This window comes from Perca flavescens, chromosome 16, assembly GCF_004354835.1.
Source record: "Perca flavescens isolate YP-PL-M2 chromosome 16, PFLA_1.0, whole genome shotgun sequence".
NCBI classification, from domain to species: domain Eukaryota; kingdom Metazoa; phylum Chordata; class Actinopteri; order Perciformes; family Percidae; genus Perca; species Perca flavescens.
In genome coordinates this window covers 7,948,382-7,974,093 of record NC_041346.1, presented here as the reverse complement: position 1 = coordinate 7,974,093, position 25,712 = coordinate 7,948,382, and the positions used below count along the sequence as shown (strand labels likewise).

The 25,712-nt window shown below is 40.8% G+C and overlaps 1 protein-coding gene across 1 annotated transcript; it reads left to right on the top strand.

Moving 5' to 3' along the window:
• The first annotated feature begins 1,041 nt into the window (after positions 1-1,041).
• tmc2a (transmembrane channel-like 2a) lies at positions 1,042-25,712 on the top strand. The gene is made up of 20 exons (XM_028602183.1): positions 1,042-1,069; positions 3,119-3,157; positions 3,254-3,701; positions 5,418-5,570; positions 5,876-5,966; positions 6,065-6,146; positions 6,374-6,480; positions 10,532-10,630; positions 11,300-11,442; positions 14,240-14,387; positions 16,213-16,401; positions 16,485-16,664; positions 18,541-18,699; positions 19,213-19,341; positions 20,852-20,919; positions 22,457-22,696; positions 23,129-23,254; positions 23,785-23,863; positions 24,876-24,993; positions 25,303-25,712. The coding sequence occupies exons 1-20, from the start codon at positions 1,042-1,044 to the stop codon at positions 25,518-25,520; spliced, it is 2,844 nt and encodes a 947-aa protein (XP_028457984.1). The 3' UTR covers positions 25,521-25,712.

Sequence of the window (25,712 nt, the reverse complement as noted above, 5' to 3'; positions counted from 1 at the left end):
CTTATACATAGCTTATGTAATGCCCACTTTAGTTTGAAGATTGAAGTTGGTCTGTGTGGTGATTCTACCATCAAACAAATAATCAGCTCTCTAGCAACATCTAAGATACTTTCTCAACATATGGACCACTTATGTTCATATTCTAGGAACAGGTGGGCAGTACAGTGCAGCACACCGACCTGTACACCGGCCCGAGTGTTAAAGGGTGTGATGATCCATGTCTCCCCCGTGGGAACTGAAGACCATGTAATGGAATCATTTTGGATTTGAAAGATGAGCTTCACTCTATTATGTAATGAGGCTATGATGTGTTTCTCTGTACGCTTTGCAGCTCCGCGCATGCGGGCGGCTGCTGTCAGTCCCTTTCGGCTGCATGTTGGCTCACCCTCTTACCTGCTGTGGTTTTGTCGAACATGTTGAAAACAAAACAATCCCGCAACTGCAAAGTCATCACAGGGTTATTTACGGTTTGCCCCGTGTGCCTTGCATAAAGAAACCTAAACCTTCATTAAATCTTTAGGCCGTCTGGGCTTCGTGTGTGTGTGTGTGTGTGTCGTCTCCAATAACAAGACGAGTGAGAGTGCCCCTGGGCACATTAGATTATACGGTCCTTTGGCCATTAAGGAAAAACAAAGTAGGACACAAAAGTCAAGCCTTGCTAAATAGAGCCACATTGAAGGCTGTTTCACTTCTAAAGAGTCAAGGGCCTGATATGATCTAGCAGTGTGACCCCCAGCTGTATATCACCACCACTATTTAGTCATAATTAAATAATAAATGGCCCAGGCCCCAGGAGATTAACCCAGCCTTTCGGCTTTCTGCACAGTGGACAACCTTTGGTTTCCAGACTTGACATCACATATCTTAGAAAAGCTGTTGAGAGCGGGTCACATGCGGCAGTCGTCATAGTGACGACACTGACAGTTACCTGAGTTGGGTGCTGGTGGGAAGCCAAGGCAGAGGGTAGCCAACCTGCTGGGAGAGGTAGTCTGGGCGAACGCTGCAGAGGACACAGAGGACAGACACTTTTTATTGTTCATCATGCCGAGAAAAAGAGATACAGATGATGGTGAGTTGAACATTGGACTAAAGGATTCATTTTCTTTGTATGTCATAATAGTTTTTTTTATGCAGCCTTTGGTTTATTTTATTTTGTATCAAAAAAGAATTGTAAGAATAATTTGTGTTGGAAATTTTTTTACAACCACTTACTACTATTACAGACTTTACAGTCTCGCTTTGCCAGACCTTCCTCCACAGCGCCGGGAAGGAGGGTCTGGTTAGTCCACACAACATTCCGGGATGGGAGAAAAACGTGCTCTGGTTTATCGGCATTCCTTTAAACCTATCACAATTGTCTTGGGCGGTGCTAAGCGCCGGACAGAGCCACGGTGCCTCTGCAAAATAGCCTCTGGAAGGAACTTGTTTTGGTGGAACGTGTACATTCAAAAGTAGTTTTAGTCGTGCAACAGAAAACTCAGATTGGACAGATAGTCTAGCTAGCTGTCTGGATTTACCCTGCAGAGATCTGAGGAGCAGTTAACCATAGTCCTCAGAAATCCACTGGAGTTTAGAATTACAACACAAAGGAAGCGAAAGGTAACGGACAGCCGGCCGAAAAGAATGACATCTGGCGGAATTTCCGATGGCACTCTAGCAATCCCGGAAGTGAAACGTCGTGGATATAGACTACAGATTTTATGCAACATTATATGCTTTAATGCCAGAGGCGTGGACTTATGGCCCTTTTCCACACTCAGGAACTTAACTAAGTATGACATGTATCCATCATCACAAGTCCTTGTTTTGTTTCCACTCGTCTCCAAAATGGATGCATTAAAAAGATCCTGGACACAGCGTTCGAGGCTGAGCCCCATTCATTCCTAGGAGAGTTACTCAGTGGCGCATGAAGCCAAAAAAGTTCAACATCTGTGTATAAAATTACCCGGATGATCAGCGCTGCTTCCGCACTGTGCAGCCCGTAGAGCAGGCGCACTACAGACCTTCGCCGGCCGAGCTGGCTACTTCCAGTTTAGCTCTCTGCTAACTTCAGTGGGGATTAAATGATTTATTGTGCGACTCTTCTAGACTTCTAGTGAAACAAGTAATACTGCGGGGGTTGTGACGCTCCAAAAAATGTATACACTGATTTAGAGACGTCTCTTTTGCCATGTAAGTCTTTGGGGAAAAGTATTTTTGGGCCAGAGGGCATCACGTGACTGACACAGAAGTTGTAATTCCACCGTTTGGCCGCTATGTCAAATTGGCTTCAAAGCCTGGCACACTTCCCACTGTTGGGCTGTTGAGTTCCTGGAACTAAATGTGGGCACCTGCTCAGAAGATGATACTAAATGCTAGTTACAGGTACTTTCAGGGGGTTTGGGTGCGTGCACGACTGCCCGCATGTGCGGTAAACAAAACAGGGATCAAAAACAGCTCCATGGCACTACTAGATTTATAAAACTTCTGCAAAAGTCTGCATGCTCACAATAATACTGCTAAAGTGCATCAGCAAGATTAGTTTCTTAGCATGCTAATATTTGCTCATTAGCACTGTGGCTGCTAGTAACCTGATTTGTTCTAAGCACATGTGTAATGTTAGATGGTTGAGGTTAGGCATTGACCTTGAATAGTTAGGGAAAGGATAGCCCATTCAGGCTGAACGAATCAGGTTTCCGGTTCATTACACTAACATTAGCTAATTAGCACTAAACACAAAGTGCAGTTGAAGCTGATGATGTTTGCAGGTACTTAGTCATCCAGCAAAGTATTGAACTCGTTACAATTTTGACTTGATCATAGCGTGAGATAAAATGTTTAAAGGATCAGAAAAGTAATTACAGTTCATTCTGTTGACAATGTACCAAATTTTATAGCAATGTATCCAATAGTTCAGATATTTCAGCCTGGACCAAAGTGATGGACTGACATTACCGTTCCCAGAGCCGCGCCACTAATAATTTGAAGGAAGACTTTTTTTTCTGCACTGAATTTGCTCATTTACTGTAGAACAGAATTCTATTTGTTGGCATTGTAGATGGATGTCCTCATGGTCTGGTTGAGCTGGTGTTTTGAGCATTTTGATGGTGCTGTTTTTTGTGTGTGTTTCCTTCCTTAGTTGACATCGAGATTGACGCGGATTTGAGTGACAGTGATGGTAAGTGGATAAAACAGCATGTCAACAAAATACTGTCTAATCTAATAACCAGAATACCAAATGCAGTATTTTGTGTTTGACTTGGTCTTAATGTAGACGGCGCTACCCAGAAGAGAACGAACAGGAGGCAGGGAGCTGGAAGAGGAGGTGCAAGGGGAAGAGGACGCGGGAAAAAACCAGCCAGCGAAGACGAAGATGAGGACGAGGAGGATGAAGCGCCCAGGGGACGCAGGGGAGCAAATAAGAAGAAGCCCGCCAAGAAACGTGGCGGTGGGGATGATGATGATGATGAGAGTGAGGACGAGGCTCCAAAGAGGAAGCCGAAAGGAGCAGCCAATAAAAAGAAAGGAGGCAAAGCTCAGGACAGTGATGAGGAGGACAGCGACGTAGAAAAGGGAAAGAAGGGAAAGAAGGGAGGAGGGAAGAAAGGAAAGAAGGAGGAGGAGGACAGTAAGGGTAAGAAGGGGGATGCCAAAGGGAAGGACAAGGGGAAAGACAAGGACAATGACAAGGACAAGAAGAAAAAGAAGAAGAAGGACGACAGGTGAGAAGATAAGAAAGATATCTGTCTAATTTAGTTATTTAACACCTGTCTTTAAATCAAGGATCGAATGACTTAAATGGACATTTTCATTGCCAATACATATGACAATTTAAAATTCAATACCAAACATACCAGGTGTTAGCCTGGCTCCGCCTTCCTATGTACTTAAGCTCAATTTTCATTTCCCTTCAGTACTACGTCTGGGTTCGCGGTATAGTCTTGAGTTTTGTCCAGCCACATTTTTGGCGTCCCAATCAGCGAACAGAGGGAGTGGCTGAGAGAATGACGTTGAGGCCGTGCGCTAGAGTTGTAGTTCCGTAATGGCGGCGGCGAAAGATGCGAGCGAAGATCCAATAGTTTTAAACTTCAACAGAGTACCCGCCTTCAAGGAAGTTAACACTTGTCAATGGAGAGAGGCCAGACTCTCTGTCCAAATGAAATGTACCAGAGTCTGGTAGAACCAGGCTAACCAGGTGTGGAAACAGTGCTAAAATGTAAACTTTATAACCCAATACAATTAGGACTCATACTCTGGGGAACATGAATATCCCCAGCATTAATCATGGGAATCGTGCCAGTAGTTTTCCATATACAAAGTTGACATTTTTTGGTGTGAGGGTTGTGCGTGCAGAAAGCTAATGGATATGCCAAAATGAAAATGGTTTATAATCCTCGGAGCATGAATATCCACGACAAACATTATGGCAAGCTACTCAATTATACTAAGGACAATGCTCGAAAGGTTACCAATCTATTTCCATGTGACACCTCAAAATGAAGGAATGTCTACTTGCGATCCCTCATCACCTCTCTGCACATCTTAAAGTTTTGACCAACCAGAGGGATTTTTTAGCCAAGATAGCGTTGTTGCTCTAGTGATGGCAGTATTGGTTGGTTGGTAGGTCGGTCTGTCCACCACTTTGGTCCAGACTGAAATATCTCAAGAACTATTTGCCATGAGTTGCCATGACATGTTGTTATTTGTTTGACATTCATGGTTCCCAGAGGATGAATCCTACTGACCTTTCCTCTAGCACCACCATAAGGTTGACAACTATTGGATGGATTGCTATGACATTTGGTACAGATTATCAATGGTGCCCAGTATATAAATCGACTTTTGCCATGTTTCCACTGTATGGTAGGGCTCTGTTCGACTCAAGTTTTCCCCTGCAGATATAGGCTGGATTCTCACATTATCAGCATAGCGATGCCTCGTGAATCTGCTGTGAAATCACCTGCAACGGGACACTCGCCCAACGCTTTTATTTGCAAATCAAACAGAGGAACATCTGCACTTTGTCGATTGTTCGACGTAGAGAACAGTGTGGTTTTGTTGCCGTTTTTTTTTTAAAGCTGGGTCGAGTGAATAAGTCGAGTCATGCAGTGGAAAAACAACATTTGGTCATCCCTTGGCTTTTTCTTTAACACCGCCATCAGGTCAAAGTTTTAATTTCTCCAATACTTTCAGCTGTACTTTGAGTGCCAATTACAAAATGTCCCAAAACATAGTGAACAGTATACCTGCTAAACATCAGCATATTGACATTAGCATTTAGCTCAAAGCACTGCTGTGCCTAAGTACAGTTTCCTAGAGTCTTGTTTCCTCTGTTTAATGTAAATAATGCTTGTCCTAAAGCAGTATTTATTTCACAATTGTGTTTGCTACAACAAACTCTCTCCCTTCTACATGTCCATCCCTCTTTTCTCCTCCAGTTCATCCGATTCTGACTCAGAATCTGAAGAGGAGGAGTCCATGTCTGAGGGAGAGATGGCCCGGCTGATGGAGGAGGTGGAGGAGAAGAAGAAACTGATCGCTAACATCAGGACTAAGCCGTGGAGGATGAAGCGGAGGCTCGTGCACTTGAAGTATGCTCCTACACCTGTCCTGGTTTCCTGTTTGAGATTCAAGTTCTTAACCTCAGCCCAGAATCACAGAGCCATATATCGAGCCTATACATGAAACAAAACCATAGGCATTTTACTCTAAGCACGTGACAGTACTTTGAAAAACTCTATGTTCCTCTACCTCAAAACTTGCTAAATATTTGGGTTTGAAATCATCACTTATTGTGAAAACTTTGTTATTGTGGCTTTCAAATCCATGTGGGAAAACAAAAAGCCAGATCATTTTAATGGACATTTATCTCACATTAAACCTTGTTTCTTTAAAGGGAGGCTCAAGAATTTGTGGATAAGTTTGAAGGAGCTCTGGGCAAAGGAAAGGGCAGGAAGTGGTACGCCTACAAAGTGATGATGGCAAAGGTTCGGCACAAAAATCAAACTTTCTATCTTTTCTCTGCTTTCTGCAGTGTTTCCATCTATCATTTTCAACGCTGTTTTTGTTTTGTTTTTCAACCCAGAAATGGATCAAGTTCCAGAGAGATTTTGAGAATTTCCGAACTGCCTGTATCCCCTGGGAGAGGAAGATCAAAGATGTGGAAAGTGAGTTGTGTTCCTAGCACACAGCCGTGTTTACCAGCTGAACGGCGACTCCCAGTAGACAGATGCTGAGCTTTAAAATGGTGTTTGGTTTTTTGCCCCCAGCGTCGCCTTCCAGGCAGCGCGGCAATGGTTATGTTTAGGGTTAAGGGTAGGGTTAGCTGCCTGGAAGGGTTACGTTGGAGGCAAAAAATACCATCACGCCTTTAAAATCTTCTCAATGTCCTCAGGTCACTTTGGGTCATCTGTGGCATCTTACTTCATCTTCCTGCGCTGGATGTACGGCATGAATCTGGTCCTCTTTGGTTTCACCTTTGGCCTGGTGGTCATCCCTGAGGTGAGATGATGCAGTCCTGTTTCTGAATGCACAAGCTGGAATAAAATGATATAGCATATAGCAAAGCTTAAACATATAGTGTGAAAGATACTGATCTATTAATTATTATTCTGTTACTATTGTTGGAGCCATTATGTAACTTTGCTTTTTGTTTTGTTTATATACCACGTTGGTGGCATTAATGCATATGCAGTTGTATGTTTGATCACCAGGAAGCATATACTGTAAGTAATCAACAGCCAGAGGTACATAGGTGTGCGGCAAAGGGGAAAGCATACAGCTTTTCACCATGTTAGTGGCTTGTGAGTGGTATTGTTTTATTAGTGTTTGATTGGAAGGCAGAATGAAACCTACCTGAAATGAAATGGACAAACAAAAATATACCTGTGCTACAGTGAGCATGCATCGCCATTAAAAATAAATGGGTCACCGCACCAAAAGATATTTAAAGTATGGACATTGGGGTGCCCGGTTAGCTCACCTGGTAGAGCGGGCGCCCATATATATAGGTTTACTCCTCAACGCATCGGCTGCGGGTTAGACTCCGGTCTGCAGCCCTTTGCTGCATTTCATTCCCCCCTCTCTCTCCCCTTTCAAGTCTAAGCTCTCCTACACAAATACAGGCCTAAAATGCCAAAAAAAACGATCTTTAAAGTATGGACATTGAGTTATTGACAGGCCAGACCACGTGTTGAAGCGAGTTCTTCCTTTGTCTCGCTGCATTGGCCTAATGTAGGTCTGGTTAAAAGACTATAATGAATGTCAAAAAAATAAATAATAGAAATCCAGTTAATACAACAAACAGATAAATCAAGTAAAATCAGGATATGCTTTTCAATTCAAAAGTTTTAAGAAGAAATTCAAAAGAGGACGCTGACTCAGCGAGCTTTATTTTATGGGGCAGGTTGTTCCAGAGCTTTGGGGCCCAGATGGCAGGAGGGGAAGCTTACCTCGAGAGTGATATTGGAATTTCCATTCATGCATTACAACTTTTTATATGACACAAAGTATTTCTAAATGATTGTCATCATTATATATAAATGATGTCATCTTACTTGTAAGCTTCATTGCTGTTATGCTATTAGGATTGTTTTGCGAAATAATTTGAAAAACACTGCAATCTCATCCATTTGTTTTGTTTATGTTTATTGTCCCCGTGGGGAAATTAGGTTGCAGCAGAAATCACATCACAAGGCACTTTAACAACATTAGGAAACAAAAGAAAAAAAAAAAAAAAAAAAAAACGACAGTAAAAGACCGTAACATATAAACATTGCTACTCATAGACCAAGGCACTCATGCACATGAGGAGGGGAAAAGGGGGTATTGTTCCAGACCAGCTAGATAAACAATAAATAAAAAATAAAAATAAAAATGAAAAAAATAAAATAAAATAGACATCAAAAACCACCACCTTTTCTCAAGCTTCCTGTTAAAGATTTATTGTATGTCAAACAAAAATTTATAAAAAAAAAAAAAAAAAAAAATTATTCCAGCAACAAACAACACTATACGACAAACAGATAAATCAAGTAAAATCAGGATAATGCTTTTCAATTAAAAATTCAAAAGACAACACTGACTCAGCCAGCTTTATTTTCAGATGTAGGATGTTTGTTCCAGAGCCTTGAGGCCCTGATGGCAGGAGGGGGAAAAGCTTATCTGGAGAGTGATATTTATATTTATGATGTTTTAAATTTGTTTATTAGCATAAACCCCTTAAGATGTAGGTGAGACCGGGGATAGTTGGAACCATAGACTGTTAATATCTCTTTTACAGTCTGTGGTTGTAAGTTAACACGGGTCAGTTGTAACACGTCCAGTTTCTCCAACCAGGAACTAGTCTGAATCACCTGCTTCACTCTAAACGTGCTCTGTTTAGTCCTTAATATACGACGTGTGAAGAAGCAGCACTCTGGGACCGACACTGCACATTTTAGAAAGAAAAAAACTAATTTTTAGGTAAGAAATAATTTAAAACAAATCTCATTTATTGTTGTGATAGCATTTCCAGCTTTGTAGATAAACTCAACAAACCTAATTCATGTTTATTGTGTACCTGTAGATATCTTTCCTGCAGGTTGTTAGTGCTAATGTTTTAGCCGTTAGCTGTAAATTAAGCTAGTTCATGGCGTCACTTGGCTAGTTGTAACAAAGTCTGAACATGTTACAACCTACCGCAAGCTAAATCTTGGTTGTATTTATGTTTTTTTCTTTAAATTTCAGTCTTGGAAAAGAAAGAGGGACCGAATTGTGTCTCTCAACACCTACACACACAAATATTATGTTAAGAAGCAATTTAAGTGTTGAATGAAAGTTTCAATATTAAGTTTTTGTCATTATGCTAATTTCATGATGTTACATGTCACCCCAGTGTATATCATAATGTTACATTTCACCCCAGTGTAGGCCTATATCATAATGTTACATTTCACCCATCTGTGTAGGCCTATATCATAATGTTACATTTCACCCCAGTGTAGGCCTATATCATAATGTTACATTGTCTAGGCCTATATCATAATGTTACATTTCACCCCAGTGTAGGCCTATATCATAATGTTACATTTCACCCATCTGTGTAGGCCTATATCATAATGTTACATTTCACCCCAGTGTAGGCCTATATCATAATGTTACATTGTCTAGGCCTATATCATAATGTTACATTTCACCCCAGTGTAGGCCTATATCATAATGTTACATTTCACCCCAGTGTAGGCCTATATCATAATTTTACTTTTCACCCCAGTGTAGGCCTATATCATAATGTTACATTGTGTAGGCCTATATCATAATGTTGCATTTCACCCCAGTGTAGGCCTATATCATAATGTTACATTTCACCCCAGTGTAGGCCTATATCATATTGTTACATTTCACCCCGGGGCGGGGTACAGCTAACCTGGACTATGGGGTAAATTGTAACATTTCACTCATTGTGTTCTGTTTGGGTTGCAGAGATAACCATTTAACAGCAGACACATGTTACTAGTTTGTATCCCATTTTGAACGCGCTGGCTTTAAAGAGCTCCAAGATACAGACAGAAATGTCAAAAATGTTACAACTATTAGATTAGATAAGGTTCAACTTTATTGTCATTGTGCAGAGTAGAAAGTACAAAGACAACGAAATGCAGTTTGCGTCCAACCAGAAGTGCAAAAAGAGCAGAAAAGTGCAATGTGATATTCAAGAGTAGAGAGGACAAGAAATATAGTGCAGTGTAGACAGTAGTGTACAGTTCGTTTACAGAAGGTGGTTTAGAGTAATATAAATTAAATATAAATATGTGCAGTGTATTAGCATATACCTTATAAGAGCCGAATAAATATGGCTATGTAATATGAACAGTGTATGAACAACATGTACATATATGTGCAATATAGTAGTAGTAACATTATAATAGTAGTAAGAATAATATAGATATATGCAGTGTATTAACAGAATATATTATGAGAAAAACTGAATAAATATGGATATTAACAGTACCATTGTAGTGCAGAAACAGAACTTAGGGGCTTAGTTGGTTGGTTGGTTGTCACCGGGATGCAGAGCTAGAGTTCAGTAGGGTGACAGCCGCAGGAAAGAAGCTTGCCCTGTCTAACCTATCATTTCGTTTTCGAGGGGGTCCCAACATATATCACAATCATTACATAACAAGTGACGGGGGGAAATAAAATCATAATAAAAACAATAGAAATAAATATAGAAATACAATTATTAGTGGCTACGACAACGTTCATACAACAGGCAAAAAAGCTAAACAAATTCATTAAAACATTACAACCACTAGGTGGCCAAAATGGCCAGTGATAAATAAACGGTAGAGTGTGAGTCGATCACCAACTTCAATTGGGTATGAACATTAGATATTTAAACAGTAGGTATAGGGAATGACGGCTTCATTGATAACGACAGTCCCATCTTAAAGTGAGAAAACATTCTTAAACATGCCAAATATTGAAATTGATCTTATTTCAACTGGTAAATTATTCCAAATCTGCTTTGAATTTCCATTCGTGAAATCAAATGTTAATACTTATTTCCCAGGTTCTGATGGGCCTTCCCTACGGCTCCATTCCCAGGAAGACTGTACCTAGGGCAGAAGCGGACACTGCTCAGGACTACTCTGTCCTCATGGACTTCAACGTGAGTCTGAAATATGATGATATAAATATGCCCAAGCCTTATTGGCTTTAGCGCAAACATTTTCAAAATATTTCTGCAAAGAAAATCAGTTCACATAACTTATATAATCAAATTTCAACAAGAACATTCGTAGGTTACTCATTAAGCATTATGCATTTGTAATCTACTAGAAATCAAAGTAAATACTAATGAAATAGTCCATCTGGCCTTCTTTTAGCTTTAAAGAAAAAGTTAGCAAATGTGAACACATCAAAATGAGACAAGCATTACATGTTGTGAACATATAGACACCATAAAGAGATTAAAGCCTTTTGATGGGACTTTTTTTGACCCTCATACATTTTTATAGATGTACAATACAGAAGAAAAAGTTAAATTTTCAACCAGAACAGTCAGAGAATTTAAGTTATTCGTGTAATAAAAAAACCCACACTTTTTTATTTGTATTTGACCTTTAATTACCTAAAGATGTGAACCTCCTTTTTGAGATCCTGGCTAAAACAGCAGCTCTGCTATTACTCCTACTACTACTACTACTACTACTACTACTACTACTACTACTACTACTACTACTACAGCACAACAGAAACCAGACACGAAAGGAAGATGAGAGTGGGAAAAAAAACAAAGGCAAAAAGTAAATTATGATAGCGCCTCTCCTTTTCTTAGGGCTACTGCAAATATTCAGTCCTGTTCTACGGCTATTACAACAACCAGAGGACCATCGGCTTGCTGAAGTTCCGGCTGCCTCTGTCCTACCTCATGGTGGGGATCGGCACCTTCGGCTACAGCCTGATGGTCGTGATCCGCACGTGAGTCTCGTACAGGATGGTTGCTTTTCATTCGTTCTTACTGTCTCAGCCAGGCTGCTTCAGCTAGCCCTGAGTACCTTTATACTGTCGAGGGAAAATCATTAAGCTCTAGTTTTCATTTGGTCATTTTAATTAATAAAATTTGGGAAATTTAGATTTTATTTTGAGATGATTTAAGGTTAAGTTTGAAAATGTGACAAAACATGACTTCTTTTTTTTCAAACTTATATTTATTGTTGTTTTGTTTGTTTTTGTACAATATTGACACGCACAACAAGACATGGAACAAAGATAGAACCTACAAAGTGCAAACGCAGCACAGAAACAGTGTATCTACCCTATAGAATAAAGGAATAATAATAATGACAATAACAGGAAGAAATACCATTAATAATATTGCACAGGAGTACATCAAAATAAGTAATACAATAATAATGAATAAAATATACAAAATAAATAAATAAACAGCCAAGTAAAAGCATCAGATCAGTCCAACAGTTCCTCCATCAATTTGTATGTTTTTATTCTTAAGGAAGTTATACAAAACATTTTCCAAATCATCCAAAACCTGTCAAGCCTGTTTTTAGTAAATAACGTATCCTTTCCAGTGCCAGAAAGGATGTCATTCCGTTCAACCGTTCAGAGAATCCAAAGACAGTGGGCTTTTTTCAAGACCTAGCAGTACACCTCTTAGCCTCTAAAAGGCAAACACTCAGTAAGGATTTTTTTTATCATTTGAGAGCACCAAATTGACAGGGTAAATGTTAGGGTGAGGTTATTTGCACCCCTGGTACAATTAGCAGTGTATGCTATTTGCACCCCTGGTACAATTAGCAGTATGCTATTGTTACCCTGGTGCAATTAGAAGTGTATGCTATTTGCACCCCTGGTACAATTAGAAGTGTATGCTATTTGCACCCCTGGTACAATTAGAAGTGTATGCTATTTGCACCCCTGGTACAATTAGAAGTGTATGCTATTTGCACCCCTGGTACAATTAGCAGTGTATGCTATTTGTACCCTGGTGCAATTAGAAGTGCTATTCGTACCCTGGTGCAATTAGAAGTGTATGCTATTAGTACCCCGCCGGTGCACACAGCAATGTGTTCTATTAATACCCTATCTGGTACAAATATCAATGTATGCTATTTGCACCCCTGTGCATTTACAGTACCTTGGCATATATTTACACACAGTTATCCATACTACTCATGTATTACACCTTTTTGGATTATTATCGCCCTGACATATTCATGAGTCTTCCCCTACCACCCTGCAAAAAAAAAAAATTCGCGTTCGCGGGTCCTGACTTGCGCAATTGCATGCAAATTATCCAATCCAAATTTAAAAAAATAAGATCACCACACAGGGGAATCAAGCTCCAAACTCCCATATCAAAGGTAAGCGTACTAACCATTCACCTAGCAGTTCTTACGGAATGTTGTATAACTGTTTACCACTTGGTTTCTTCAAGCCTCGGTTGCTAGGTAACCATACTGTATACAAAAAAATAGGTACTAACAAACTAACGGTTGTATGCTTTCACTGAAGACAGAAAGCGCAACTGTAGTATCCATTTTCCGCTAGAAATTCAATTGTTATAAACTTTAGAGACAAAACTTTCCTAATATGCCAGTTTCTGCGGTCATGGAAGATGAACGTCCGCCATGATTTCGGTGCACGCGAGCAACGTTCTTTTGTTGCTACGTCACAGGGTGTAAATAGCTCAGCTGTGTGGCCGAGGCTATTCGTACCGGGGGTGCAAATAGACACTCCGTAAATGTTAAGGATATGTATCCTTAACATTTACCCTGTCAATTTGGATCAAGAGGCACTACTTTGCCAATAATACGACCAACAAGCTTTAGTACCTTTCTCCAGAAGTGGGCAACCTGTAGACAGCCCCACATGCGATGAAGCAGTGACCCCTTCTGGTGGTTACATTTGATGTATCGGGAATATTGGGGTTAAAGGGGCGCTATGCAGTTTTGACCATTTCTTTGCTGTTTTCTCGCTTTTTGCTGGCAGGTTTCTCTATAGAGCTCCCCCTACAGCTACAGAATGGATATTTGGCAGCTCCTATGTTTACTTGTGTCTGACTCCTCACTCGGTCAGTCTGCCGTTTCCTCTTTCTCTGTTCCTCCAACAATGCTTTCCTAGCTTTCTGATTCTTTTTTGCCAGCTAAGCCATGACGATAGTGTGAAAAACTCCATCGCTACCTTGTTCTTATAGCTAGCCAGTTCCTCAATCAGGGCGTATGTGTGCAGTGCAATAGAGAAATTCGTTACATCGCAAGACCCAATATCACGCGATACTTCCTGACACTGAGGCCGGCGACTCGCCAGCCCAAAGTCGCAAGGGTGGTTTTTCCGCTCACAGGCGCTAGGGGGGAGCGAGATGACCACCATTCAACCCGAAAAAAGTCATATAACCATTCCAATGACTCCGAAGCTGTTCAGTTAAGGTCAATTAAGCTAAAAAACGGCATAGTTCCCCTTTAAAGTGGCGCAGTTTGGCTGGAGTGATGTACTGTCTAGTCAGCCATTTATATTGTAAGAGTTTGGAATGCGTGTTAACAGATTGGGTTTTAACCAGTGACAAAACATGACTTTTTTTTAAATTTATTTCAGGGTTAGTGATGCAAATTTATTTTTACATTTCAGTGTTCTTATATACAGCACTTTGGTCAGCTTAAGCTGTGTTTAAATGTGCTCTAGTAAGAAACTTACTTTACTTAACAACATACAGGTGTGTCTGCCTACTTGCCCATTGTGAAGGCTGTCTTGTTTTTTTCAGAATGGCCAAGAACGCTGATGTCGGAGGTGGAGACGGAGACGAAGGAGAGTTCACGTTTGCCTGGAAGATGTTCACCAGCTGGGATTACCTCATAGGCAACTCAGAGACCGCTGACAACAAATACGCCTCTATCACCACCAGCTTCAAGGTAACCAATGGCAACCATTTTACAAGAAACATATATGAATGTGTAGTGTATTTTTCAGTAAACCTGTTGTTTAGGGGCAGAGCCAGATGTTGAAAACATTCTGGGCTCAGCCCAAACCTAGGGGCACGCTCCGCCAGGGAGATTTCATCCCCATTTATATTTTCGCACTATTTTTCAAACCATTTGATAAGAGAATCTCAAAAAATATTTGAAAAAGGTTCTCACAACAATAAAATGGCTATTAGAGTGACTAACATCATAACACATGAATACCCCATACCTAATGTATGCAACTTAACCTAAGTCAATTTTTAATGGCCCTTTTACGCATTGTTTTTTTTATTAGTGGCTATCAAATCATGACAAAAACTCAACTGTTATAATTGATCTTAATTTACAATGTATAAACACATGAATTTAAGTTCATACTGAAAGTGTTATTGGCTATTATTTAAAAAAAAAACTATCAAATCTAATTGCAATAATTAACTTACTAGAGACAGTGATTTCTATCAGTAATTTCTTTGATTGCATACATTTTAGGTACCCTCAATTCTACTACTACTACTACTACACCGCAGATAGGCAACAGTAAGAAAAAATAGCAGTAAGAAAGAGTTCTATTTCAGTCTTTAGACCAACATAAAATCGTTTTTCCTGCTGTAAGTCCATTCAGCTTGGCAGATATCACACAGGGCTAATGGACTAACGTTATTCCAGATACATTTACAATGTGCATCTCAGATCACATTTTCACTGACTATGACCACTACTATTGTCATTACTAAACCTTGTGCCAAAATATGAACAATTACGTTGCTGTCAGCAGGCCTAATTGCTGGCTAACCAGCGCTAAGGAAAAATCCAGCAAATAGACGGTACCTTAAAACGTTGCGTGAAACAGACGATTTAACGTCACCGCTCATTTTACATACAGTTTAGCGACAAACAAAATGCTGAGGGGACGTTAACATGTTTCTCATGTTGGTTTTGAGCGGTATGCATCCCCACTAACCTGGAAAACACTTTAAACAGTAACCTTAAGTGAATACAACGTCTCCTGCAGTCAGAGGGCCCGCAGCGTTCGCTAATGTTAGCTTCTTGTCTCATCTGGGGTCTGATGAACAGTAAATTCATCTAGTTCAGTGCTTATAGCGGTATTTTCCTATCTACTCTAGCTGTCATATTTCACGGGACCCGTGGGAGCACAGTTTTCATGGTCAATCAGACGTCGTGGCTTTCGTCGCTGTTTGTCACTCTGCCTGAGGAGAAACTGCGCTACTCGCGCTGTTGTTTATATTTGGTTGTCATGACTTCGCGACCCACTTGCCCGAACGTGCCAGTGGGTTGTTATATTGTTATAAATCCTTATTGTTGAGCCCTGCTGTAAAGGGGAGACTCGTGGTTACCCATATAACCCATTTTCATTCAGATATCTTCAGGTCAAAGGGACCCCTTTAAAAATGGCTATGCCAGTTATTCCCTCGCCAACATTTTGCCTAAGTTTGGAGTTATTTAGCCCCCTTCCGGACAAGCTAGCATAATATCAATGACTTAGGTCGTCTAGTTTCATGATACCAATATGTTGCTCCAGCTGTAAAACAGAGCCCGGCACAGCCTCTAAAGGACAGTAATGTCAGCCGAAGAGAGTCAAGGCTTTTGAGAAAAAGAAGCCCAGAGACAGTTTTTCTCCCATCCCGGAGTGTTGTGTGGACTAGCCAGACCCTCCTTTGCAGCGCTGGGGAGGAAGTTCTGGCAATGCAAGACTACTACACCGCTAATGCTATTCTCTACTGACTTCCTGTTCCTGTTTTGACACCAACAGGAGTCCATCGTGGACGAGCAGGAGAACCAGAAGGACGAGAACATTCACCTGCGGAGGTTCCTCCGAGTCCTGGCTAACGTCATGATCATCTGCAGCCTGGGCGGCAGCGGATACCTCATCTACTTTGTGGTGAAGAGGTCTCAGGAGTTTGCCAACAGGACGGACCTCAGCTGGTACGAGAAGAACGAGGTAATGATGCTCAGACGTCTCTGAATGAAAGCGGTCCGATTCTGACAATGATGCTGATAATGCTGCCTCTATGTTTTGGACAGTTGGAGATCATCATGTCTCTGCTGGGTCTGGTGTGTCCTCCTCTGTTTGAGACCATCGCTGAGCTGGAAGACTACCATCCTCGAATCGCCCTCAAGTGGCAGCTCGGGCGCATCTTCGCCCTCTTCCTGGGAAACCTCTACACCTTTCTGTTCGCCCTGTTCGATGAGGTCAACTCCAAGGTATGGCAGCAGTGTGTGTGTGTGTGTGTGTGTGTGTGTGTGTGTGTGTGTGTGTTCTCTCATTCTAAACTGACCAGCTGGGACCACATTTCCCAGATGCCCTTGATGATGATAACTTAACAGAAGCCCATCAACTATTTTTAAATATTAATATATAAATAATATTGGTCTTTTAACTTGCATATAAACGTGCATGCAAAAGTGCCCAATTTTTGCCTTCCTGCTAGCATTACTATTCAGATCTAAGCAGTGCCTGAAATACCAAGATGGCGCCAACAGCAGGCATTTGGTGATTTGGTGCTCGTTGTTTTTTCTTGTTTTTGTCGTTAATTTATATTTATAATGTTTAATATGTCTGTTTGTTTGTTTGTTTATGTATGCACCTTTCACCAGGGCACATTTCACATAAATGTACTTATTGTGGCAATAAAACATTTTTTCTGATTCTGATTCTGAAAAGGGTCAGTACTGAGTACCGGCACATCTGATTTTTGTCCACATGAGTACCCTTACTTCTGAATCTTATTAACAGTATTTTAATAGGCTATTTATACCAAAATAGGCTATATATCATGATGATCATTGGAAAATACCAAGCAGTTCTATGTAAAATCAGACATTCATCTCCCCCATAAAGCCAAATGCAATGATCCTTTGTTTCATAACCAGATATTCAGACACTGCGACGATTAGCAGTCGAATCAGGCTCCTTAGATCAAATCGTCGAATAGTCGACTATACGGGGTCACCCCTTCAACATATACATATGAATATAGAAATATCCTAGACACATGCCATAATCTTGTAATCTGGCACCTTTTTTGACCTAATTCAGGCACTGGATCTAAGGATGGAAATGTCAGTCGGTCAATATGTACTTTATTGGTCCAGAGCAAAATGCATGTACTGTTTTTTTTCTCCACAAATAAGGCAAATATTGGATTCATGTTAAGACATTATTATAATTTTTTTTTTTACTTTCAAAAGATTAACAATAATTTGGTAGCCCCCCTGCAGTAACTCTGAGGACCCCCTGTTGAAGATATCTGCTCTAGTGCACTGGTTCTTAAACTCTGGTACACATACCACTGGTGGTACGCCAGTTCCCTCTAAGTGGTACGCGGATGGAATCTCTGAAATATAAAATGAAAAATGAAATAAAATAACTTAAAAACATAATACGATCAATCAATCGATGAATCGTAATTAAAACGTAATATAAAATGTAGCTTGTATACCAAACAACATTAAATGCGTTTTTTCCTATAAAGACATGTTAAACACATTGAAAATAATAACATGCGGAGTAAGCTCATAAAAATAATCTTAGATAGCAATCTTCCTCTTCACATTCATAAAATCACTTTGGATGTTTTTCAGTAGAGATCGACCGATACTTTTTTTTCCAAGACTGATACCGGTTATTAGTAGTTAATAAAACCGATAACCAATATTTGGAACCGATATACATATACAGTGAAAATTAAAATCTTTAAATCAAAATAAAAATGTTGGGCTGTTAGAAAATCCAATACACAACTTAGTTTGAATGCTTGAAATACAATTATTCAATAAATTAGAAGCTTTCAACATAACACACAGTCAAAGATAGTCAGATAGCGTTGTGGGCGGGACATTAAGTCAGACTCAGTGGAGAGTGGAACCGAAGCAGAGGGACAGACACAGAGCTGGAGCCGAACCAAAAGAGCGCACTTTTTAATTAATTTAACTTTATCGGTTATCAGGCAAATAAAACGCAGATACAGACAATCTGCAAACCGCCAAAAAACATCCCGATAATCGGCCTATCCCTATTTTTCAATATGCTGAATATTAACTTGTGTCACCGTTGACTAATTCACTCTGTGCCTCATAGCTGGAAGAAGAGGAGTCCATTAAGAACGCCACCATTTGGGCCATGAAGGAGTACTACGCCAACTACACGCGGCTGGTCAACGACAGCAGTGCCATCCCACCCCCCATGAACCCTGCTGATGTCATCCGAGGACCCTGCTGGGAGACCGCCGTCGGCATAGTAATGAAAATATAATATGACACCGAAACACAAGCCACAAGTATTTCTAAATAGTGTCATGTCATATGTCATTTTGTTAGTAAGCTTCTCTGCTGTTACGCTATATGATGATTATTTGCAAAAACATACTGCAATTTAGTCCTGTAATTTGACCCATTTTGTATATCATTTATTTTAGGTTCATCTTGTTTTTGCACTTTTCTCAAGCCAAAGTATCATTTGATAACTTAAAGTAACTAAAAGTTCAAATAAAAAGTTTTTAAAAGATTCTGACAGCTAAAAAAAAAAGCCCACCATCTATGCTGAGTAATTCTCCAACTTCCTGTTAAAGATTAAAATCTTATCACTTGAATGTTAGGATTCATTGATGTCTTGGAGTCTGTCGTTTTAATTTGGAAGTGATGTCCCATCTTATAGTCTTATATATCTTATATTTCTGCCAAATGTTCTGAAAACTGTGTGAGATGGAAGCTTTTAAAGACATTTCACTTTCCTGACTTTGTGTTCTTCTAGGAGTTTGTGAAGCTGACGGTGTCGGACATCCAGGTGTCCTACCTGACCATCCTGATCGGTGACTTTGCTCGAGCTGTCATCGTTCGCTTCCTCAACTACTGCTGGTGCTGGGACCTGGAGGCTGGATTTGTGAGTCTGACTGCTGAAGCATTTTAATTTCAATGGTTTACTTAGGGTGAGTCTAAAACTGCTCCATAGTAAGTAGGGAACTCCATTTCTGTGAGCACTGTGTTGTCTGTACAGTATGCATTGTGAGACAACGGTGTCCACGCAGCAATGTTCTTTTTCACAGCACACATTTCATTTTACATTTTACATTTTAACTTGTCAGAGTAGGAAAAGCACAGGTGTTACTTTTGATGACTACGTTCTATTCAAGTGTCCCAGTAAGACCATGACAGTACCAGGGCCTTGAAACTGAAGCAGCGAATTGGAATTCAGCCATCTTTACTTTTATTATTTACACCTATGCTTTTCCCACAGGTCAGAATTTCAGTTTGTCCAGCATTTTAGTTTAGGGTGACCTAGTCTACATCCACGACGTTCCACTTCTGGGATTGGTCCGTCGCCACCGAAAATTCTGCCGGATGTCCGTTACCTTCCGCTTTCTTTGTGTTGTAATTTTAAACTCCGGGGGATTTCTGAGAACTATGGTTAACTGCTCCTCAGATCTCCGCAGGGTAAATCCAGACAGCTAGCTAGACTATCTGTCCAATCTGAGTTTTCTGTAGCACGACTAAAACAACTTTTGAACGTACACACGTTCCACCAAAATAAGTTCCTTCCCAAGACTATTTTGCAGAGGCACCATGGCTCCGTCCGGCGCCCAAGACCATTGTAATTGGTTTAAAGAAATGCCAATAAACCAGAGCAAGTTTTTCTCCCATCCCAGAATGTTATGTGGACTAGCCAGACCTTCCTTCACAGCGCTGTGGAAGAAGGTCTGCCGATGCGAGACTAAAGGTGAACAGACGTCCCCAAACATCTGGGATAGTCCTGAATTACAAGCAGTTATCTCGAATCCTGTCCTGTTTGTTTTGCGAAAATTAGAATATAACCGAGTTATAGCCACAGAATAACACACGTGCATGCTTTTTCCCCCTTTTGTTGTTTTCTAGTGTAGGGAGGGGGACAGGGAAAGTGTAGATGCAGCCAGCCACGGAGAAGGAGCGATCTGACATGCCTGCCGCGTAGACAGATGTGACAGGCACCGCATCGCACCGATGAAATGAAGAAGAAAGTGAATTTAATGTAACGGATCAGGATTAACACACAGTTACATACAACACAGTCATTGTGTTTCTTTTTCCCAGTGACAGACAGTTTACTTCATGTTCATGAACAAAAATAATACATTTGAGTGTTGAGTTTGGCTTTTACTGAAGTGGCTTACCCGATGCACAGTACTGGGATAAAGCCTGACATGTCCCTCTCCTTCTACTAACTCCGCCATTTATTTGGCAAGGGCTCTGTAGTTGCATCTGGGGATTAGCGCTGACCAGAACGATTGTGATTGGTTTAAAAAAAATTTGGTCTGTAAGAGCCAATCCCAGCCCACTTTTTCCGGTACTTCAAGTACAGTCCCTTTAACTGTTATGTTGAATACGTTTAAGTAAATCATATCTCTGTTCCCTTTCAGCCGTCATATGGAGAGTTTGACATCAGTGGTAATGTACTTGGATTGGTCTTCAATCAAGGAATGATCTGGTACAAACAAAATGTGTATTTTTACACATATACTGAACACACTCAGTTTGAGTGTGTTTTTTTTGTGTGTGCATGCTAGTGTGTGTGTGTGTTATGTTAAATTATGTCTCAAGGTGTCTCAAACTTTGGCCTATAATAATGTATGAATTGCCCAAAACTTTCAATGTGTGATTCTTGGCATTCTTTTGTATTTTAATTTTAGGATGGTAATAGGACCTTCAAATGGATAATAAACAGTAACCATTTTTTTTTTTTATGTTTAACAATATATCTAACAACTATATGTGTATCAGGTGTAACACACATCAAAGGTGTCACATAGTGCCACGTTTTTTGGCGTGCAACAGTGGATGAAACGCACCATACGGACATGAAAAGTAGTCAAGGTGGTGTAGTAGCCTAGATGAGCCACTGATGATAAAACCCTTTTATAGACACTTTTCGGAGCGCGCAGACTTCCGTCAAATGCCTCACATTGTCCACAGAAGTGAAAAATACGCTCCAAAATGTAATGTGTTCTTCCTTAGACCATGTTACACCCTCCCAGAAAGTTTTACGAAAATAGAGCCAGACGTTTTTCCATTATCCTGCTGACAAACCCGAACTGAAAACTTGATCTCCTTGGTGTAGGAAATAATAGCATGATATAAACCACATGTTAACCTGCAATATTTGTTTTCATAGCGATCACTTACACAGTTTGCGATCGCTAATAAACTTAGCAGTTTTATCACGCACACTATTGACAACACTATTACAGTATGAGTATTACATGAAGTGAATCATTTAAGCCTATGGGCGCTGTCACACCTACAGTTCTGTAGACTCGGTGTGATTGGGGAGTGAAATTGCAACATTGTTTGCAGTTTTCATACGTTCGGTTTGCATTCACACTGCACTTTGTCAACGCTCAACGTCAAACGCTGTAAACAAATGTCACACGGAAACGGTTGCTGGTCGATTGGACAATGAAATTGCAGGCTAGTAAATGCATTTTTTTGGTTCACTTCCTATATTTAAGATCGTGTTCTCACCTAAAGCGAACGGAACTCTAGAGCACTTGAAAGCAGCCGAGACGCCCGTTTTCAAGCGCACCAGAGTTCGGTTGTTTGTTCCGCACCAGAGTTCTAATGAGCTTTCACACCATCCCAAACAAACCGGACTATCCCATGAAACGCTCCAGGGTTTCGGTCAAAACAGACCAAACTGCTCAGATGTGAAAGCACCCTAAATGTGTTGATATTGGACACATTTCTATATTGGGGACCCCTGGTAGCTCACCTGGTAGAGCGTGCGTCCCATGTACCAAGACTCAGTCCTTAACACAGCAGCCCAGGGTTCGATTCTGACCTGTGGCCCTTTGCTGCATGTCTTCCCCCTCTCTCTCCCCAAGGTCCTGTCTACAACTGTCCTATCAGTTAAAGGCAAAAATGCCCCCCCCAAAAAAAAAAAAAAAAAAAAAAAACTTTCATATTGAAAAATGTGTTACACATCATCGGATCACATGACATGATGTCATGCTGTGGTGTTTTTTCAGGATGGGTGCGTTTTATGCTCCTGGGCTGGTCGGCATCAACGTGCTTCGTCTCCTCAGCTCCATGTACTACCAGTGTTGGGCTGTAATGGCCACCAACGTCCCCCACGAGAGGGTCTTCAAAGCCTCCAAGTCCAACAACTTCTACATGGGCCTGCTGCTCCTCATCCTCTTCCTCAGTCTGTTACCTGTCGTCTACACCATCATGACCCTGCCGCCTTCGTTTGACTGCGGCCCCTTCAGGTAACCGCGCATTGAAGTCATACTCAGTGTTTACCCTAGCTTTGTGGAAGACTTAGGTGCGCGTATTTGACAGGGGGTTAAGGCGTCCTTTCTCAAGAAAATTACGTATTGCAATTTACCCATAAATTTTGTGTCTCTTGGTGGCTTTTTGCGTCTCCTTGCGTCTCTTTTTGGTCATTTTCGTTTTCTTTAAGGGTTGTTTAGGGTCTCTGTTATTTGGCGACTCTTTTGTTTGTCCTTTAATGGTACTAATTAAACTTAAACTGTAATTTAATTACATATTTTCCCCAGTAACTATGATAGATTAGTTACCTGTTTTTTGTAATGAAATGACGTACTTCCGCTACATGTAACAAGTTGCTCCCCAACACTGGTTAAAATGAGCATGTGCAAATACACACACACACACGTTGACCGTGCTGGTGTTTGCAGTGGGAAGCAGAAGATGTTTGATGTGATCATGGAGACGATCGACTTGGACCTGCCAGCCTTCTTGGGAACCATTTTCAGCTACGCAGCCAACCCCGGCCTCATCATACCAGCTGTACTGCTCATGGTGTGAGTGTAGAGGAGACACACACACACACACACACACACACACGCACACGCACACGCACACACACACACACACACACACACACACACACACACACACACACACACACACAGAACAGCTAAGATTAAGATCGCTTAATCGATTTGTTGTCAACTATGAAATTAATCACCAACTATTTTGATAATTGATTACAGTAATTGGTTTGAGTGATTTTTTTTTTCAAATTCTGTAATTCCAGCTTGTTTAAATGTGAATATTTTCTAGTTTCTTCTCCCCTCTGTGACAGTAAACTGAATATCTTTGAGTTGTGGACAAAACAAGACATTTGAGGACATCACCTTGGGCTTTTGAAAACACTGATTGACATTTTTCCCATTTTCTGACATTTTATAGACCAAACAACAAATTGATAAATCGAGAAAATAATCAACAGATTAATTGACAATGAAAATAAACGCTAGCTGCAGCCCTAGTAGCGTGTGTCCTCGCAGCCACTGAAAAAACACAAAGTCCCTTCATTTCTCCTTTACAGACTGGCCATCTACTATCTGAACTCGGTGTCGGAGGCCTATCAAAACTCCAACATGGAGCTGAAGAAGAAGATGCAGATGGTAAGTAAAGAATGGGGAAGTAATGCACACTGTTCAAATCCTGCTTACATGTACCAGATTGGGTTGCTGCACAGAACTGCAGACTACTGAACTGACTTTTTTTTTTGTTGCCAAAACACATCTGATAACAAAGAAGTGCAGCATTCTGTTGGAGCTAGCTGCGAGCGTCAAGGCATGGCGTTGTCAGTCGTACCTGCAAAACTATTAACTACTAAATACTCCCATAGGTCTCAGCTGGATTTTGTGTTCAGTGCTTATTGGCAAATGCTGACATGCTAAAATGCTAAGCCAGAATGGCTACCATAGTAAACATACCCGCTTTACATTAGCATGTTGACAGTGTCAGAGTGAGCAAGTTAGTTTATTTTTGACTCATTCTCAGCTGCTGTAAACACTAGAGCACCAAATGTGTATCATTCCGCACCTGAAAATAGTCCCCAACAAATGCACTATTTCCTCCTGTTTGAGTTACATTTGATAGAAATTACAGTGCCCAGCTGTGAAAGAAACTACTGAACCTTTTTAACATCAAACTTTATATTTGCGATATTTAAGATTTTTGTCTTCAGTAGAAACCACCGGGCTTTGGCTGAGACCCACAGACAGGGAAGGGACGCCAGAAAGTATTAACCCTTGTGTTGTCTTCTCGTCAACCTTTTGACGCTTTTTCCAACGTTTTAAATTGTAAAATTTTTCTTCTACACATTTTCAGCACTTATTTCTACGTCCCATATTTTCTGATATAAAACAAAAATTGAAAACGGGTCAATTTGACCCAAAGTCAACACCAGAGATGGACACATTGTTTTGGTCTTTTCATGGAACTTGTTAACAATAAGAAAAATATAGAATATTGTCATCCTTTAAACACCTTCTTGACATATTTAACTTAACACATTTAACACCACAGTTCTGTTCCTAATTATTTTTTCTCTCTTCCTGAATGTCTCTGAATCTCTTGTTTTAACCCACATTTTTCTGTCCACCTCTCTCTGTCTGTCTGTCTGTCCAGGCTCGGGATGAAGAGAAGAACCGGAGGAACAACACGGACAGCACCAATCAGGTCATGAAAGACCTGGAGGACCTGCTGCCAAACCGATCCCTCATGCCCCCTGCTCCTCCAGAGCCTGGTCAGTAAACTCCTGCACAGCTGGTTGTCCTATGCAGATATATCAAAGAAATGCTACAAAAGCTCTCTAGAATATATATTTTACATTTTTTTATATAATGAAGTTTTGAAATGAATTCTGAGAAGTACTGTAGCTATGTGTATCTATTATAATCCAAGGTTTTTCCACCTAAAAAGAACAATTCCTTCTGGATATCAAACACTATGTTTCGCATTCATTAAGGTATTTTTAAGGTTGTCAATTCAAAACTAGCGTATGACAGGAAATCTAGATACTCAGCTGATTTATCCCTGTCCCTGTCTAAAACAGAAAAGACACCAGAGCCGGAAGCTAAGCCAACTAAGACCAAGCCCGGGTCGGCCGGCAAAGGTATTAACCTGCAGAAAGATGTGACTCTGGCGTCGCCCAACCCCAACGCTCGAGGGCCGGTGAGCCGGCCGCCCGGGCCCAGAGGACCTGCAGCGATGCCTGGTGCTGGACCGGGCCGAGGCCGCGGGAGAGGGAGAGGGGGCCCCCCTCCCAGATAACGGTGTGAGAAAAATCACGTTCCTGCAGGCTGTGTTCATCTCTGTTTATTTCACAGCTGGAGACAAAAACAGGGTGTTGAGCGAGTGGCGTTGCAGTTACAAGGACCTTCATTATAGGTCTTCATATTTCTTTACTCTCAGCGATTCAAAGTTAGCTGGAGGTCATTTTTGAAAGCTACAACTCTATAAACT

Excerpts from the sequence above, each read along its gene's own strand:
- tmc2a (XM_028602183.1), top strand. The coding sequence starts at position 1,042 with ATGCCGAGAAAAAGAGATACAGATGATG. Across the intron at positions 14,388-16,212 it reads CTATCACCACCAGCTTCAAG|GAGTCCATCGTGGACGAGCA; the intron begins GTAACCAATGGC and ends TGACACCAACAG. Across the intron at positions 23,255-23,784 it reads CCAGCTGTACTGCTCATGGT|ACTGGCCATCTACTATCTGA; the intron begins GTGAGTGTAGAG and ends TCTCCTTTACAG.